The sequence below is a fragment of the Narcine bancroftii genome, chromosome 2, assembly GCF_036971445.1.
Source record: "Narcine bancroftii isolate sNarBan1 chromosome 2, sNarBan1.hap1, whole genome shotgun sequence".
NCBI lineage: Eukaryota > Metazoa > Chordata > Chondrichthyes > Torpediniformes > Narcinidae > Narcine > Narcine bancroftii.
Genome location: NC_091470.1, coordinates 156976501 through 156997078, shown reverse-complemented (window position 1 = coordinate 156997078; position 20578 = coordinate 156976501). Strand labels below are relative to the sequence as shown.

General features: G+C 41.2%; 1 protein-coding gene across 2 annotated transcripts in view; it reads right to left on the bottom strand.

The window, feature by feature from the left end:
* vwa1 (von Willebrand factor A domain containing 1) overlaps window positions 1-20578 on the bottom strand; it is a 48131-nt gene that overhangs the window by 23717 nt on the left and 3836 nt on the right. For both annotated transcript variants that reach the window (XM_069918791.1, XM_069918790.1), the window contains exon 2: window positions 10438-11001. In XM_069918791.1, the coding sequence (XP_069774892.1) occupies window positions 10438-11001 (564 nt within the window). The remainder of the gene's footprint in view (window positions 1-10437; window positions 11002-20578) is intronic.

Sequence of the window (20578 nt, the reverse complement as noted above, 5' to 3'; positions counted from 1 at the left end):
GTTCCTTCAAGTGCAGTGTTTACCTGCCACGCTAAACTACAATGAAGGCCGTCAACAACCACTGTTGAGGGGGGCTTATAGCCAATAAGATGGTCCTTCCCTTTACAGAGAGCCCTGGAGATGCCCAAGAAACCACCTTTAACCCTCCCTTTCAATTACAAGCTGGACTAGACACATGAAGAGGGAGGGAGTGTCGTCAACAGTTAATGGTATGGGCATGAGGGAGTGGGGGGATGGGGGTGGGGGGGGTAAAGGAAACAGAAGGGATGGTGGATGGGTGCCATGATAGGGAATGAGATTACAGAGTGTAGGCTGGTTGACAGAAGAGATGCAATTTCCCATCACAAGGTCAACTTTAACTCTTTGGACTCCTTGTTCCAGCTTCCAGGAACTACCAACAAGCCCATATACTCCGTATCCCTATTTTCCAGGACTGGTTTTATACTCATCCACCAACTTGTTTGCACTGGTGTTCATACTGTAGTTTAACCATGGACCTAATCCAGAGTATATTATGAAAGATTAAAAATGGCCAGAGTCCAAAGGGTTCATACTTGTAGCAGTAAAACCCACACTGCCTTCTCCATTGCACCTTCAAACCATTGCTCCTCAGGTGCTGCATGGACTACAGGCCTCTTCTGTGAAATATTGGGAAGGTTCAAATCTACCATTTTTTGGCCCCTGACAAACTCTGTATCCATGCCAAAGATTCCAATCGTCCACCTAACATTTGAGATAACATCTCAGTTTCCAAGCAAATATTGGCCAGCTCAGTTAATCACACTATTGGTGGCTTCCGCCTCTGAGCCTTTCCTAACTTAACCTTATCCAAACCCACAGCGAGTCTTGCACACCCATCTCTTCCTTCTTGTGCTGGTTGATATACATGGCCTGCTGGTGAAGAACAGCTGAAATATATCATCATAAAATCATTAACAATTGTAACTTCAGCTCAAAAAAGAGGCTACCGTATCCACGCAAGGCCGTACAACAGAACAACTTCAACCGTTTTTTATATCCTAGCTCTCAGCCTACAAGCTTGTGGATCTGAGCCCTGAGTTTGCAATTTAATTTTTTTTTTTAAAAAAAGACATACAGCATAGTAACAAGTCCTTTTGGTCCACGAGTCCATGCTGCCAAAATACCCCCTACAACCCCATACATTTTGAGCAGTGAGAGTAAACCAGAGCACCTGCAGATATGGCGAGAAAGTATAAACTCCTTTCTAAATCCAAAATCCATGATGTTAGTATCTTTAAAAAATGATGTTAGTATCTTTATTTGTTATGTTTTATCTTTTTTTTGTGTAAGAGGGTTTTTTTATATATAATTATTGTTCATTTTATTAACTCTTCACTCTTTCACTCTTTATTTTGGGGGGGTTGGACTAACTTTAAGCTAGGTCATTAATGTTGTGTACTAATTTGGGGGGGGGGGTTTAGTTTATTTAGTCTGCCGATGTAGTATTGTAATTTTTATCATCTTATGTTTAATCTTTTTACTGTAATTTTCTATTTTATTCATGCTATAAAAATCTTAAATAAAGTTTAAAAAATTTTTTTTTAAAAATCCAAAATCCTTCTTGAAGTACATATTTACATTATATTTTTACCATCTGTTCCAGCATATCCTTCCTTGCCTCTGTTTCAGTTTAATTAGGCTTCTAAAGGCATGTTGGAACATTTTCTTTGTTAGCAACTTCCTAGCTCCATTGTATTTGTGTTACCAATTTCTTTTGTTATATACTACAAGGTTTCTCTGTTCTAGGTGCTTAAAAAATAATACAAAATCAGGTCAGAGAAATAAAATAGTTTACAGTAAAAGTCCTAAAATCTGACTGGTCGGTTCAGATTTTTAGATTTTCCAATTTCTTGGACAAAACTTTTCCGGCGCTTATGCACATATGTACATAATGCTCTCATGCAATGCTCGCACGAGGTGGAAGGTTGAGATGTCTGGATTCTTGGGCGATCCAGATTTCTGGCATCCAGATTTTCAGACTTTTACTATAATTAGCAGATCTTTTGTACAGAATGTGTTTAGGTAGAGACGGGAAGGGGGAGTAAAAGAGGATTAACTGAATAGAATGAAGGAATTAATTCAGCTGAGAAAATAACTCCAGAATACTTCTAATTTTAAATCTATGGAAAGTTATTGAGTTAAAATTGTTGTAATTCCTATAAAGTGATTATTTTCTGACATCTCATTATCATGCAATGAAACAAAATGAATCATTGCTGACCTTTCATAGGTTTTTTTTCAAGCACATGACTGGTAGCTCCTGACACTTTCAATGGGAAGAAGAAAATCCTTCTGGTGTAAAGCACTCATTTATTATTATTGAAAGGCACTTTAACCCTATCGACTAATTATAACTGGATAAATAAGACCGAAATGAAATACCCTGCTCCTTTCTCCACATACATCAGGTATCAGCTTTCTTCGAAGCCCAAATCAATACAAAGACCCATTTTTATACCATGTGGAGATTAATAAAAAGTGTGAGAGACAAGAACAGAATATAAATAATAAATGTACATCTTAAGGTAGAGCAGACTGTCTGTCACAAGTCTATAATTCAGGTAAATGTATTCCATTGGAAAAAATAACATAATTTAAGAAATAACATCACACTATTCAAATAAATTTGGGAACCGTACATGGAACACAACAGAGAAGTCCTAACCCGGACCTCCACCCCCTAAAATGACAGAAGGAGAAGAAGACGAAATGAACTGACCCAGTACGTAAAAGTAGATGACACAAATTTCTTGTTTATTTTCATTGTGTGATGACATTGTTTAATGGGTTTAATGTATCATATATGTTGAACGTTGAGTGGGTGGGGAGTGAAGGAGGGAGGGAAGGGAGGGGGGAAAAGGGGAGAAAATGACACTGTGTATATTCAAGAGGGAAATGTTTGTGTGTATTTTGGTCAGTATGGTTCATAGTGTGAAAAATAAAATTTAAAAAAAAAATGTCTATAATTCAGGAATGTAGCCTGAAACTCTTCCTTTATATTTGTTTGCAGCAGGCTATTTAATTATTGCTATGGTCAGAGTCAAATACAACCCAGTCTTCATTTGACCTTGAACATTTTCCATCAGGAACATATACCAGCTGATTTCCCCCCTCCTCAACAAGTTTATGGACCCCACTTCTAACAGAATTATTTCTCTGGTTGAGATCAGGAAACAGTAAATTCCTATTCCAATGAGAGAACTTAACCAGTTTCCCCCATAGCACTCCAAATGTGATAGAATGCTTCGATGAGACAAGATCTAATCACATCCACCACTTGAATCAACCACTCCTTCCATCCTATGAAAGTGCAGTATCACTGACTCTCCACTCAGTTCTGATCACCCTGAAAACAGCATTTCGTTCATGCGGCTACCCTTCATTGACTACAGTTCGGCCTTCAACATCATTATTCCCTCAATGCTGGTCAAGAAGCTACAAACTCTAGGCCTCTGTACCCCCACCCCCGCAAGTGGATCCTTAACTTTCTCATCAGAAGGCTACAGTCAGTACGAATTGTAAACAACGTCTCTTCCTCACTGATTATCAACACAGGCACACCTCAAGGATGTATGCTTGGCCCACTGCTCTACTCATTATGACTGTGTGGCCAGACATAATTCAATGCCATCTACAGGTTTGCCGATGACACCAGTTGTCGGCAGAATCACAAACGGCAATGAGGAAGTGTCCAGGAGGGCAATAGATCAGCTCGTTGAATGTGTAACAACAACAACCTTGTGCTCAGCGTTACCAAAACCAAGGAGATGATTGTGGACTTCAGGAGAAAGTTAAGGGAACATGATTCAGTCTTCATCGAGAACTCAGTAGTAGAGAGGGTCAAGAACTTCAAATTCCTGGGTGTGAACATCTCTGAGGATCTGTCCTGGAACATACACAAAGAAGGCTCGCCAGCGGCTATGCTTGTGAGGTGTCTGAGGAGATTTGGTATGTCACCAAAGACTCTCGTAAACTTCTACAGGTGTAGTGTGGTGAGCATTCTCACTGCATCACTGCTTGGTTTCTTTGGCTTGGCTTCACGGATGAAGATTTATGGAGGGGTAATGTCCACGTCAGCTGCAGGCTCGTTTGTGGCTGACAAGTCCGATGTGGGACAGGCAGACACGGTTGCAGCGGTTGCAAGGGAAAATTGGTGGGTTGGGGTTGGGTGTTGGGTTTTTCCTCCTTTGTCTTTTGTCAGTGAGGTGGGCTCTGCGGTCTTCTTCAAAGGACGTTGCTGCCCGCCAAACTGTGAGGCGCCAAGATGCACGGTTTGAGGCAATATCAGCCCACTGGCGGTGGTCAATGTGGCAGGCACCAAGAGATTTCTTTAGGCAGTCCTTGTACCTCTTCTTTGTTGCACCTCTGTCACGGTGGCCAGTGGAGAGCTCGCCATAGAACACGATCTTGGGAAGGCGATGGTCCTCCATTCTGGAGACGTGACCTACCCAGCGCAGTTGGATCTTCAGCAGCGTGGATTCGATGCTGTCGGTCTCTGCCATCTCGAGTACTTCGATGTTGGAGGTGAAGTTGCTCCAATGAATGTTGCTTGGTATGGAGGTGCTAACTCTCAGGACAAGAATAAACCCCAGAGGGTTGTTAACTCGGCCTGCGACATCACAGGCACTAGACTTCACCACCTCATGTAAATGTCCTCAATGGAGCATCTTAAAAGAGCAGCCTCTTTCCTCAAAGACCCCCACCCCCCTGGCCATGCCCTCTTCACTCTGCTACCATTGGGAAAAAGGTGTAGGAGCCTAAAGACAAGCACTCAACAGCACAAGGACAGCTTCTTCCCTACTGCCATCAGATTCCTGAATAATCAATGAACCAAAGACACTGCCTTAATTTTTATGCAAATAATAATTATTTTTATTATTTATAGTAATGTTGTAGGATGACTATAATATGAATGTTTGCACTTGGACGCTGCTGCAAGACACCGAATTACATGACTTGTTCGTGACAATAGATTCTGACTGGTACACAGAGGCTGCAGTGTGTACTACTAACAAAATACACTGCAGCAACTTGCCAATACTTCTCCAAAACCCAGAAGCTACCATCTGAATGGGCAAAGGCAGCATGCAAATAGAATCTGCAACATTTCTAAGTTTCTCTCTAAATTATGGTCTATCCACATTTGGACAAATAAAACCATTTTGTTATCTTTGCAAACTCATCCTCCCAGAATTTTACAGAAGATATAATGTGAGCCATACACATTGTGTGGTACATCACCATTTTCTCCAGGACAACTGGTGAGAGACAATAAACATTGAGAAATATCCATTTGTCAGGAACATGCTCTTTAATACAAATGAAAAGGAGGCAATCATCATGTCCATTTTAAGGTTCCAGACCAGACGTATTTAATGAAGCTGCTGATCAGAATATTGCAAGTCTCTAGGAATCCTGAATTATTTATTGTTCTGATTTCCTTGCCTCCAATCAGCGAGGATAGGTAAGAGAATCTCCTCTACTATTTCCATCAGTACGGGGATTACGTTGTTAGCTCCCTATTCTACAGATTTTACACCAATGACTTTGTGGCTCTGTACAACAATAACACCACCTACAAATTTGCCTACGATACTGCACCAATGGGTTGTATAAAAGGGGGCGATGAGTCAGCATATAGGAGGGAGATTGAAAACTTGGCTGAATGGTGCACCAACCACAACCTTGCACTCAACCTGACCTTCAGGAGGGGAAAACCAAAGGTGTGAGATCCAGTGATCATCATTGGGGGGGAGGGGGGGGGGGGAAATCAGAAGTGGAGAGGTAAGCAAATTTAAATTCCTGGGAGTCACTATTTCAGAAACCCTTTCCTGGGTTTGGCATTGTAAAGAAAGCACATCAGTGTCTTTACTTTCTCAGGAGTTTGTGGAGGCTCGGTATGACATCGAAAACTTCTACAGATGTGTAGTGGAAGGTGTACTGATCAGCTGCATCATGGCCTGGTATTGGGGTGGAGTGGGGGGGGGGGGTCCAATATCTCTGAGTGGGAAGCCCTGAAAAAGGTAGTGGACACACCCCAGGATATCACAGGCAAAAGTCTCCCCACCATTGAAAAACTCTACAGGGAATGCTGCCTTCGGAGAGCAGCAGCCATCATGAAAGATCCACACCGCTCAGTATATGCTCTGTTCTTGCTGTTACCATCAGGAAAGAGGTATCAGTGCCACAAGACTCACACCACCAGGTTCAGGAACAGCTGCTCCCCCTCCACCATCAGACTCCTCAACAACAAACTCATTTTAAAACAATGGGAAAGGAATAAAAAATTTATCAGATTGTTTTTTCAAAGGATGTTTTTGTTCTTTTGAGGAACTACAAAGGAAATTTGGTATTAGTGGAAACTCTGTATTTGTGTATTATCAGTTAAGATCATTTGTAAAACAGATATGTGGCTGGCATATGATTCTATTGCCTGAAACTAGTTTTGAGAAATATGTGCTTTCAATACCAAAAAAGGGGACTATATCTGATTTATATTGTATTTTACAAGAAAATGAAAGTAAGAAAGATTGGGATAAAGATAAGTTGAAATGGGAAAAAGATTTAGGTTCTACAATAGCTGAAGAAGCCTGGATGGAAATTTGTCAAAATAGTATTTGGAAATTGATTAATGCTAGATTAGCGATGATTAATTATAATTTTATACATCAATTATATTTAACACCAGAGAAATTTAAAAAATTTGGTCTTAGTAAGTTAGATTGTTGTTTTCGCTGTGATCAGACGGCTAATACTTTTTTACATACTGTTTGGTTTTGTGATCGATTGCAACAGTTTTGGAAAGGTATTCAATCTATATTTAATAGTTTATATAATATCTATGTTGTATTAGAACCTGATATATTTTTATTAGGGAATATGCAATTGACTTAGGATCAAATGATTATCAGATTTATTTTATTTATTTAGCCTTAGCGGTGGCCAAGAAATGTATAGCGCTTACTTGGAAAGATAGAAATGTATTAACTTTGGATAGATGGTGTTTAGAGATGAAATCCTGTTTAATTATGGAAAAGATATCTTTCTCAATTCAAGATAAGATGTCTTTTTATAAGCTGAAGTGGACTCCATTTGTTAAGTACATGCAATTAAGTTTGACTTAAAAATGTTTTTAAGTGTGATATTTTAGATTTGATGATTTTTTTTTCATTATTATTTTTCTTGTTGGTGAGTGGTTTTTTTTATATATATAATTTTATTAATTTTACTAACTCTTCACTCTTTATTTTGGGGGGGAAGGGTGGGTTTTTTTTATATAGATTTTATTTTTTTTTAGTGGCCGTATATGTGGGGTGGGGTTAGACTGATTTAAATTAGGTCATTAATGTTGTGTTGTGATTATTGGGGGGGGGGGTTTAGTCGGATTTAAGTTAGGTTACTAATGTTGTATTGTAATTTTATTATTTTATTTTTTATCTTTTCTTTAAATGTAATTTTTCTCTTTATTCTTGTGATAAAATCTTTAAATAAAGTTTAAAAAAAACAGCAAGGGACTCATTTAAGGACCATTACTTTTCACATTTATTATTAAATATTTATTTTCTGTATTGCACAGTTTGTTGCCCTTCCTTTCTATTTGCATCTCTCTCTTTTGTATCTTTTCTTGAGTACACTTTTTTTTGCACTATAGGTAAGTAGAAATTCTACCTGGCCCGCAGGAATTAGAACCTTTGAGTTGTGTGTACTCTGACGATAAATCTGAACATTGAACTTTGTCCCGTGTAGTGAGATGCAGTGAAAAACTGGTACTCAATTTGGAAGGACTGTTTGGTGTCCAGTACAAGAGCCATTCCAATCATTCTCTACACAAGTCTGCAGAAATAGCAGATTAGTCAAGTGTATGAAATATCCAGTTCCAAAGAGCTCTGCCTAGCTATTTACTGGAAGACTGACTATCAGATTTTGTTTGCACTTTGAAAAGAGCTCCCTGTTGTATTTTCCTTATCAAGCAGCAGCTGTTCATCTAATAAACAAGACCCATCTTCTGCATTTTCTTCTCTTTACTGAGATTAACGTCCTTTCTTGGCTCTACTTCCCCTCTCCCCCCCCCCCACAACGTGCTTCTTTCCCTCCTGAATGAGCCTTTCTATTCACAGTAATGGAAGGAATCTGAAGGCATTTTCTATTCCAATATAAAGTTTAAATGGTTGCCAGCAGAAAAATGGTTCATAATTGTGAACAATTTGCACAATTACACAAAGCAACACAGATTACAGAGAGCATTGGCCACTAATTCAGATATCTAGATTATGCAAATTTCTTGCAAAAAACAGGGGCGGCACGGTTAGCATTGTAGGGCAGCACGTTAGCGCAGTGCTGTTACGACACCAGCAATCGGGATCGGAGTTTGAATCACGCGCTGTCTGTAAGGAGTTTGTACCTTCTCCCCATGCCTGCATGGGTTTCCTCTGGGTGCTCCAGTTTCCTCCCACCATTCAAAATATACTGGGGATTGTAGGTCATTTGTAATTGGGCAGCACAGACTCATGGGCTGAAAAGACCTGTTACCACGCTGCATATCCAAGACTTCAGCATCAGCTGCAGCTGGCGACAGCGACTCCATTTTCAACATTGGGTGCAGTGCTGTCGTCATCGAAGAAGTTATCTTGGGCTCCTGGGCAGGACTGGGGACCCTGGGTAGGAGCGTGATCCTGGGAGGACTGGCAGCAGAGGTAGGGAGGTGTCACGGACTGGCAATGGGGAGGAGTTGGGGACTGCCAGCAGTGGCAAAAATCAAAAACCATTGTTAATGAGGCAGATGACACTGGAAGAAACATTTGAAAAAGCCATCGAGGAGAATTTCTAGTGTTTGGTGCTGCATTTATCTTCTTTCATCATTAGAGATGGTTTTTTTTGATAAGTACTAAACATTATTTCACATGAATTTTCCACTTGTGGCGTCTTGTCAGCGCTCAAAAAGCCTGCCGTTGTTTAACTGCTGATACAGGTATTCTGCTGATGCTGCTTGGTTCCATTGTTCCAAAATCAGAAAAAAAACTGAAAAACGTCTGCTCCCAAGCATTTTGGATACGGGCGACTCAACCTGTATTTTTCTAAGCATTTTACATAATTTTCTGAGGATACTCTGGTGAGATAAGTTGTCTAAGATGATTAGTAATACAAAGATAACATTTTCTCATTCCAGGAGCTTTGGAATATTTGGAATGGCACCTGCCTTCTGTGTGAACATAGCATCTTTAGCGTTTCCACTATTTTCATCTCCAGTTTCTGCTTCACACTTAGAATAGTGCACAGGTACAAATGATACAATACAGATACAATACTATACAGATTCTACATTAAACATACCTTGTCAATTAATGTGATAAATGAGTAAAATCTTCTCACTAAACTGCTATTCAAGAGTTTATCTGTGAGTAAATTCTCCTTTGGTAAAGCGTTGACTATCACAATGTCCTTTCTAAGCCACCATTCCAGGTATTGATAGAATTTGAATTAGCCAGGGCATTAAAGAATATGGGGAAGAAGGCCGGGCAGTGAGGATGAGCGGGAAAATGGATCAACTCTTGAATAAACGACAGGACAGACTCAATGGAGCAGAAATGGGCTATTCAGTCCAATGTTTTATAGCCCCATGTCTTAGAGCAGTGAAGCCAGAACCACCAGGCTTAGAAACAGCTTCTTCCCATGGATGGTGGCAATACTGAATGACCGATGAGTGCTTATACATTCCCTCTGAGAATCTACTATTTTATTTAACAATATTTATACATGTACTGCATATAAATCACTTGTAAATATGTGTTCTATGTCTTTAAATTTACACTGAGGACCAAAGAATGCTGATTCATCCAGTTATATTTTACAATTGTATGATTGAATTTAAACTTGAACTTAAAATATTGTCAAAAATACACTAATATCTTACCAGAAACCTTACATACTGACATATCTTTTTAAAATTAGGGTTTAATACTCTTAATTTCATTCAATACTACAAGTGGGGTGGGGGAATGGGGTTCATCATTAATGGAGAATAACACATCAAACAATCACCTCATCCACTGATTAGCATCAAGGACAGGAATTGGAGGGACCTGAACTTCCTGCTTCTTTATTGTGTAATACATGAACCTCCAGTGGTACATTTGCACTTTTCAGGGGGTACATTGGGTCACTACTATACAATACATGGTGTTGTAATCTGCAGTCAGATTGCACAATGTCGTGTGTTTTTTTTTAATCCTTAATTTTTAGGGGTATACGGGAACCTATAAAAAATGCCCAAGGTGTACAGAGGAACAAAAAGGTTGGGAACCCCTGGTGTAATAATACGCCAGAATTGCTGAGTCCCTCACCTCAAGTTGCACACGTACAGCCCTGGGAGATGCACCAAGCCATCAGAAAAACGGAATGGAATTAGTAGGCACGTACCTCGAATGTTGTTACGCAGCTCCTCCATAATAACGTACAGGTCATCAGGATCTACATAATACAGGTGACTTTCTGACGGCTCACTAGCAGCAGCTTTCAGTTCAATGTAGTTGCCCCTCCCTGTGCTAACAATGAACACTGTCACCCCGAGATCCTTAAGCAGTTTGATGGGCTGTGATATGTCATCGGAGGATACCCCATCTGTCAGCCATACAAGCACCTTTGGAACATCTGCTCTGGCCCCTGCCTTCTCTGTGAACATGGTGTCCTTGGCATAAGTTAATGCCTTGCCAGTATTGGTATCTCCAAGCTTTTGCTTCATGTTCAGAAGAGCCCATTGGATTGCAGCGTTTGATGTGTATTTATTAAATGGAAACTCCACCATTGGGTCATCACTCACGTGCACAAAACTGATTTGCACATCCTTTGGGCCTATGGTGAATGGCTTCAGTAAATCAACAACAAATTCTTTCAACCCAGTGAATTCATAAGGCAAGATACTGCCAGAACTGTCCATCAAGAAGAGTAGATCTCCCTCTGCATCCTCTATCGTGTACTCAGCCCCTGGAGGAATGGGAGAAAAGAACAGGTTAAATTAGAATAAAACACTCGCAGTACATTGAACTGTAATCTCTCATTAATCGAGCAGCTGCTAGAAATGATGAGTGCCTCCTGCAATATTTGCCTTTATTCTGAACACATAGGATGGACAACCATGATATTTTTGGCCGCATTTCCAAATAGCACATGCATCCAGATGCGAGGGTAATTCTGAGAAGCAAAGGGTCACATTTCAGAAGAGTTATTCTGACAGAAGTGCAATCAGTTCCAAAAGTGATAGGAAGATTTGATTGCCTCATGGTAGGGCACATTTAAAATGGGTTCAGAAAGAAGCTCCCAGAAGGTTTTTGATCTGAGGGAATTATGATATGAAGAAAGGCTCAAATGAAGAAGAAAATACTTTTAGCTTGGAAGGACCCCAAGAACTTGAACCTTCAGTTCTCTGCATTGGATATTGGGAATTGTACTGTCAATCCAATCTATTTAGAAACCTCATTCCTCCATCTACTGCGCACAATGATATTCTGTGCATAATACAACAAAAATATTTCCAGAAAACATCCAATTTGCTTTCAAATTCAAAATTGAATCCTATTTCTAATGCTTTGCAAACTCAACTGATAGATTTAAAGTGAGAAGGATCCAGTCAGCACCATTTTCCATACAGAGGGTGATGGGTACACTGAACAAGCAGCCAGAAGCACGTGTAATTATAATGATTAAAAGATATTTAGACTGGTTCATGGATAGGAAATGTTTAGAGAAATGTGGGCTAGAAGCAGACAAATAGCTTGAGTAGACAATGCCTAACATGGACAAGTTGGACTGAATGGCCTGTTTCCATGCTGCAAGACTCCATGACTCAATCTAAGTAAACAGCTTCAATTTGATATAAATAACTTGCTCCCTTCAAGACCAAATATTTAATGATTTTATAACATTACAGATACAGGGAGAACGACTTGTATTTACGAACAAATGCCCCTTCCGGTATGCAAGATATTGATGAAATAAGAATAAGTGTTAACTTTTAAGCATGATTTTTTTCCCCCTATCTAAACTTTTATGAACTGTTTCTTTAATGTTTTTTTTTTATAAATAATACTAAGACAAACATTTGACTAACCGATGCTAAAAAAGAACCGTTATGTACCGGTTTTGACTTATCTACAAATTCGACTTACAGACAGTCATAGGAACAAATCTCATTCGTAACTCTGGAACTCCCTGTACTTTGAATTGATAGACCTGTCTAACTTGCACCATCAGTTTCTCAAACAACTGCTACCCATCCATCAGACTCCTCAACGACAAATTCAATCTTACTTATGCACTTTTTTGTTTCCTTTCTGTATCGCACAGTTTGTTTACCTTTATTTAAATGTGTACATTGTGTAGTTTTTTTTTGCACTACCAATAAGTGGTAATTCTGCCTCGCCCACAGGAAAAAGAATCTCGGGTTGTATATGATGTACTCTGACAATAAATCTGAATTTAACTCAGGGACTTCTTTACATATTTGTGAAATAAACTGATGTGATGGAAGGGAAAGCTTCTTGATCATTATTCTGTTGTGTCAATTACCAATTGCTGGCAAGCTATCACGACAAAATGAAAAGGAACACTTCAGAATTGGCAAAGATTTACTGGAGAAACTCTTCAGGTCAGAGAGCATCCATGGTGGAAGTGGTCAGTCAATATTTCAGGTCTGACCCCTTTGTCAAGATGGAGTTAAAAATAAGTAAAACTGCAGTTAGCTTAGCGGTTAGCGTAACATTACTACAGCGCCAGCGACCCGGGTTCAAATCCGCCACTATCTGTAAGGAGTTTGTACATTCTCCCCATGTCTGTGTGGGTTTTCCACAGGTGCACTGGTGTCCTCCCATCCTCCAACAATATATGGGGTTTGTAGGTTAATTGAGGTATCTGGGTGGCATGGGGTCATGGGCCAGAATGGCCAGTTACCATGCTGTACGTCTAAAAAAAGGGGAAAAAAAGCTGGGGGAGGGGCCCAGAGGTGATACACTATAGGATATAGGTCAGAGATGGAGAGACAGGTAGAGGAAAAAAATCATAAGGAAGGTTGGCAAGGGTGGGGGAGGGGGGGGGCCAGAAATGAACAAAAAGTTATAAAGAGAAAAATATCAAGTACAGGAATAGATAGAGAAGAGATGGGAAGAGTGAAATCAGATGAGGATGGGGATTATGTCATTAGATTTAAGGCTGCCCAGGAGAAATACTGCATATTATTTTGGAATAAGATAGTGTATACTTGGAGAAGGAAATGCATTGCATCGGTATCAGCATCAAGGACTCCCATGCCAGGTGTGCTGTAGATTAAAAACAGTCTCCATACTAACCCATCAAGCACTGCCAGTGTAAAATAAAACATGGCATTATTTCCTGTCGTTAACATCCTGTGGTCTCACTGGGTGAGAGTTTCAACTTAATACCATGTCCTCAATAGCCTGAGTCTACATAAATTCATTCACACTATACTCTTACTGTCCATTCCATGCTACTGCTGGCTTGCATGCAAACCCATGTGGCCTCGGCATAAAAGACAGTGGGGGAGTGAGAGAATGTGTGCATAATCAAAGTAGTTGCAGTTTTTTGTCTAAAAGTTCCCAGATGACAATTCAAACTCTTGTTTGCAGGATGATCCAGCTTTAAAAATAAAGCAATGACGATATCACTGAATTTGGCACTGTAGCGGAGGGCGAGATTATGGTGAGCATATTCTTGACACCCTTCAAGCTGGGGTTTTGCTGTATCCTTTCCCACACTCTCTTCTGAGCAGGCATTTATTTCTATGCTTGTTGGCTGCAGACTGGCACCCATTCCCAAACTGCGGATCAGCGTTCCGCATTTTCCTGCTTCTGAACAGCATGCATCTGCTCCATTGTTGACAAGACACTTCCTACAAACGAGCATTCCTTTAATACCATTTCAAAGTGATGACTTATTTTGTGTGCTTAAGTGGTTTTCAAACTTTGTCTTTCCACTCACATAGGAAAGTCCCTGAGTTAAATTCAGATTTATTGTCAGAGTACATCATATACAACCCGAGATTCTTTTTCCTGTGGGCGAGGCAGAATTACCACTTATTGGTAGTGCAAAAAAAAACTACACAATGTACACATTTAAATAAAGGTAAACAAACTGTGCGATACAGAAAGGATACATAAGGGATCACTTAAGGTGTTATATGGGTGGACCTATGTTGACCTCACCAAAGCCTTTGACACCGTGAGCAGGAAAGGGCTTTGGCAAATACTAGAGTGCCTCGGATGCCCCCCAAAGTTCCTCAACATGGTTATCCAACTGCACGAAAACCAACAAGGTCGGGTCAGATACAGCAATGTGCTCTCCGAACCCTTCTCCATTGACAACGGTGTGAAGCAAGGCTGCATCCTCGCACCAACCCTCTTTACTATCTTCTTCAGCATGATGCTGAAACAAGCCATGAAAGACCTCAACAATGAAGATGCTTTACATCCGGTACTGCACGGATGGCAGTCTCTTCAATCTGAGGTGTCTGCAAGCTCACACCAAGACACAAGAGCAACTTGTCCGTGAACTACTTGCCCATTCAGAGCCAGCTCTCCAGCACATGATGTCCTGTTTTGCGGAAACTGCCAAAATGTTTGGCCTGGAAGTCAGCCTGAAGAAAACTGAGGTCCTCCATCAGCCAGCTCCCCACCATGACTACCAGCCCCCCCACATCTTCATCGGACACACAAAACTCAAAACGGTCAACCAGTTTACCTATCTCGGCTGCACCATTTCATCGGATGCAACAACGAGATAGGCAACAGACTCGCCAAGGCAAATAGTGCCTTTGGAAGACTACACAAAAGAGTCTGGAAAAACAACCACCTGAAGAAACACACAAAGATCAACTTGCACAGAGCCATTGTCATACCCACGCTCCTTTTCGGCTCCGAATCATGGGTCCTCTACCGGCATCACCTACTGCTCCTAGAACGCTTCCACCAGCGCTGTCTCCGCTCCATCCTCAACATTCATTGGAATGACTTCATCACCAACATCGAAGTACTCAAGCTGGCAGAGTCCGCAAGCATCGAATCCATGCTGCTGAAGACCCAACATCGCTGGGTGGGTCACGTCTCCAGAATGGAGGACCATCGCCTTCCCAAGATCGTGTTATATGGCGAACTCTCCACTGGCCACCGAGACAGAGGTGCACCAAAGAAGAGGTACAAGGACTGCTTAAAGAAATCTCTTGGTGCCTGCCACATTGACCACCGCCAGTGGGCTGATATCACCTCCAACCGTGCATCTTGGCACCTCACAGTTTGGCGGGCAGCAACCTCCTTTGAAGAAGACCGCAGAGCCCACCTCACTGACAAAAGACAAAGGAGGAAAAACCCAACACCCAACCCACCAATTTTCCCTTGCAACTGCTGCAACCATGTCTGCCTGTCCCGTCACCAATGAGCCTGCAGCAGACATGGACATACCCCTCCATAAATCTTTGTCAGCGAAGCCAAGCCAAAGATATGGGTGGAAAGACAAAGTTTGAAAACCACTGTTTTAATTGTACCTCATTGACTCGTTATGTGCATGGTCTCATACCTCCCAAGGAAATGGGCCAGTGATAATTCTCAGCAAAATATTTCAGTAACAATTGGGTCCAGAGCAGTGGTTCTCAAACTTTTTCTTTTCCCACTCACAGACCGCTTTAAGCAAACCCTTACTAATCACAGAGCACCTACGGCAAAGGGATTACTTAAAATGGTATGCGAGTGAAAAGAAAAAGTTTGAAACGACTAGTTTAAACCAATGAACCCACAAGCAATGGGGGGAAAGAAAGAGGCAGCAGTTTTAGTGCGTTTGGGATTAGTGCGTCCAGAATTAGTGCATGTATGCATATTGTTTCCAAGTGGGAGTTAAAAGTATAATAAAATTCACAGCAGAGATAGAAATAAATAACAACACCATGATCAGGAACTCTAAATGAGTACAAAACTAGAACTGAGGGTTCCCAAACTTGGTTTCTTTGGCTTGGCTTCGCGGATGAAGATTTATGGATTTATGGAGGGGTAATGTCCATGTCAGCTGCAGGCTCGTTTGTGGCTGACAAGTCCGATGGTTGCAGCGTTTGCAAAGGAAAATTGGTTGGTTGGGGTTGGGTTTTTCCTCCTTTGTCTTTTGTCAGTGAGGTGGGCTCTGCGGTCTTCTTCAAAGGAGGTTGCTGCCCGCCAAACTGTGAGGCGCCAAGATGCACGGTTTGAGGCAATATCAGCCCACTGGTGGTGGTCAATGTGGCAGGCACCAAGAGATTTCTTTAGGCAGTCCTTGTACCTCTTCCTTGGTGCACCTCTGTCATGGTGGCCAGTGGAGAGCTCACCATATAACACGATCTTGGGAAGGCGATGATCCTCCATCCTGGAGACGTGACCTACCCAGCGCAGTTGGATCTTCGGCAGCTTGAATTCGATGCTGTCGGTCTCTGCCATCTCGAGTATTTCGACGTTAGGGATGAAGTCGCTCCAATGAATGTTGAGGATGGAGCGGAGACAGCGCTGATGGGAAGCGTTCTAGGAGCTGTAGGTGATGCCGGTAGAGGACCCATGATTCGGAGCCGAAAAGGAGCGTGGGTATGACAACGGCTCTGTGCACGTTGATCTTTGTGTGTTTCTTCAGGTGGTTGTTTTTCCAGACTCTTTTGTGTAGTCTTCCAAAGGCGCTATTTGCCTTGGCGAGTCTGTTGTCTATCTCGTTGTTGCATCTGATGAAATGGTGCAGCCGAGATAGGTAAACTGGTTGACCATTTTGAGTTCAGTGTGCCCGATGGAGATGTGGGGGGGCTGGTAGTCATGGTGGGGAGCTGGCTGATGGAGGACCTCAGTTTTCTTCAGGCTGACTTCCAGGCCAAACATTTTGGCAGTTTCCACAAAACAGGACGTCAAGCGCTGAAGGGCTGGCTCTGAATGGGCAAATGGATAGAAAATTGGCTGTTAGGAACAGTTTCATTGTTCTTGATGCCTAATGATGCTTGATTCATTCAGCACAAGATACTGACTGTGTACACAGCTGATTAATGACCCACACCCTGAACATGTACTTTGTTCAATACCATGTTAGTTGTCATTTATCTCTGGGCTGCAATCACAGATGTACTGTCACATTAAAGAAGTTGGCTTTTAAACAAATTAATTACTTTTGGTCTAGCGTCATGGCTTTCAGGACAAGAGTCAAGATGGCATTGTGATCAGCCAGGGCTCAACTCTCCTGTGCAATTGGAAGACAAGCATGGGCAAAGCATAGCCAGCTGTGCGACACAAGGAGCATGTGGCAAGGGATCCAAACCGTAACAGATCACAAGACAACCTTGCGAGTTGAAGACCATGATGCCTTCCTTCAGGACAGATTGAACATCTTCTGTGCATGGTTCAATGAGAAGAACAGGCTGATGTCCCCTGATATCTGTGGCCAAGGTGAAGAGAACCTTATCCAAGGTAAACCCACTCAAGGCAACAGGACCAGATAACATACCTGGTTGGGTAGTGAATGACTGCGCAGATCAATTGACAGAAGTCTTTGCGAGTATCTTCAACACCTCACAGCAGCAGTCCATCATCTCCGTGGGTTTCAAGACAGCCACCATCATAGGTACCCAAGAGGGTGACAACAACAGGCCTCAATGATACCGCCCTGTGGCACTGACTTCCACCATTATGAAATGCTTTGACTCTGGTGATGGAATGCATCAAAGCACACCTCACATAGAAATTGGATCCATTTCATCGATAGAAGAAACCATTCTACTGATTATGCTATAGCCTTGGCCCTTCAATCCATCCTGATCTACCTGGAGAATAATGCCTCATGCACCAGGCTGCTGTTCATCCCCGGTGGAGATGTTGTCCTCGCTGGGACTCAACGGCCTTCTCTGTAACTGGATTATGAACTTCTTAATGGAAAGACCACAGTCTGTCTGGGTCAGTAGCAGAATGTTGAGCACCATCACACTGAGCACTGGCACACCACAGGGCTGCGTGCTCAGCCCACTCCTGTTCACATGACTGACCCACGACTGCATCGCCAAATCCACCTCCAACAAAGTTATCAAGTTTGCACAACAGCCGTTGGCCTCATCAGCAACAATGATGAGTCGCACTACAGAGAAGAGGTTGAAAATCTTGTAATATCGTATGAGAATAACAACCCAAATCTCAATGTGAACAAGATGAAGGAGATGATTGTGGACTTGAGGATCTAAAACAACTGCCCTCCACTTCAAATTAATAACTTGGAGAGAGTAGAGCGCACCAAGTTCCTTGGAGTCCACTTAACAAGTGACCTATCCTGGACACACATCTCCTCACTTGTCAGGTAGGCAGAACAGCAACTTCACTTCCTGAGAAGACTGAGGTGGGCAAGGCTACCGGCCACCATCATGTTAACTTTCTACAGGAGCTCTATCAAGAGCATCCTGGCAGGTAGCATCACAGTGTGGTACAGCTGCTGAAGAGCATTGGATTGGAGGTCAATCCACAGCACCATAAGAGTGGCTGAGGGGATCACTGGGGTCTTCCTGCCCCCCATTGACATGATGTACCATCATCGAGATTTTAAGAGGGAACACAAAATTGTTGAGATCCCCATCAGCCCGCACCCAGCATCTTTCAGCTACTCTCATTGGAAAAGAGATTCAGGAGAATCAAAGCCAGCACCACCAGGCTGAGCTGACTCTTCTTCCCATGGGCAGTGAGAATGCTGAATGACTAAATGAACTGCTCACACTAACTATCCAAGACTCTATTATTTATTAAACAGTATTAATTTATTTTAGATATGTATATCTGTCCTGCATGTGTATTGCTCGTCTGTATGTGTGTTGTGTCCAGTTGTAGGTTTTGCACCGAGGACTGGAGCAGACTGTTTTGTTGGGTTATACTTGTGCAATTGGATGATAAATAAACTTGAACTTTTCAAGCAACAGGTCCCATACAAGTATCATCAGTTTGCAATTGTTGCTTTTTAATTATTTATTTAAAATTTCAATTTAAAGAAATATTTGGACATGCATCACAGTAACAGGCCCTCTGGTCCACGATCCTGTGCGGCCAAAATACCCCAATTAATCTACAATGTCTGAAAAGGTGGAAAGAAACTGGAGCACCCGGAGGAAACCCATGCAGGCACGGTGAGAACGTACAAACTCCTTACAAAATTCGAATCTGGTCGTTGTTACTATAATAGTATTGCACTAACTGCCAAGATAACCATCCCTAATTATTTTACATTTAACAATGGTCTAAATTGAGGGTCAAATTTTAAGTCATTCCAACATTATGCCTAAAGATAATTGTTTCTGACGCACACATGAGAAATTTTGGATGTGTGGATTGCTCTAATTTTATTTGCAATACATGTTCAAGTGTGGACTGTATATTTTTTTTGCAGCATATTTTTTTAATGTTTGGATTATCTAGTTATTTCACAGTCTGGTTTCACAAGGCGTAGAATAAAGAACAAACACAATTAAGCCTCTTTTAATTGATACATCCAGAAAGATCCCAAGCTTTCAAACTAAAAAAAACCTTCATTAATTCCTAAACCTCTCCAAGTTTTTTCAGTATAGGTCTGCTCCGTTTGTTGATCTATGGTTGTAGAAAGATATTTTCCTAAATTTACTTTTACTAATTTGAAACATTTTACCATCATGTTTACTGTTCTCTTCAACAACAATGTCAAAGAGCATTTCTGAGACATTTCTTTTCAGAAGTCAAAGGCCAATATTTCTCATAACTACTGATAATCCCAATGGATCAATTTGTGGTACTTTGCTGTGTAGTCTCCAATGCCTTGGACCAAAACTAAATGTAGTATCCATGAAAGAAGCTCATCAGAGCAAAATTCAGTTTGATTGACATGCGCCTAACTAATTTTATTACGCTCGACATTTAACTGACTATATAGAATGTTGCAGGCAAGTATTGTTGAATATAATTTTAACATTGAGCAATTATTCAAAATAAGAGATATTAAATTTCTCTACACTAAAAAAAAATCACTCCATTTGGAGAAACAAATGATCTGCCATGGTTTGGTTTGCCTGTTTTCCAAAATTGTACAAATATAAAATAGCCTTATTAAATGTTGAATTTATTGAGAATTCTTGTTTTGTTTCAGCTTCTAGACTGCACTACGATCTTTAAGCTTCTCTATTTTTGGCATGTAGTAATGTATTTGATTGCCATTTTTAAAATATTAATTCAACTGAAACACTTGGCCATTGATTTGCATAGTTTGTTTTGATTACCTGTTTCCATTTTAATGTAATTTTTTTTTAGTTTCATGCTTGGATTAATCTTTGTGAATTTAGTAATGCATTTAATACTTACACTTTTAAAGATATTCCATTCATAAATGTTGGAGTCAGAGGGGGAATATATTCTTATATACCTGCCCACCAGAGTTCCTGACACCCCATCTAACCATTCTCTCCTCGGCCTCGGGCACCCACCCGTCTGAGTTCCCAAAGCCTTGACCACAGGTCAAGGACACAAGGCAATATATAGGGTCAATTCTTGACTAATTTTTGACT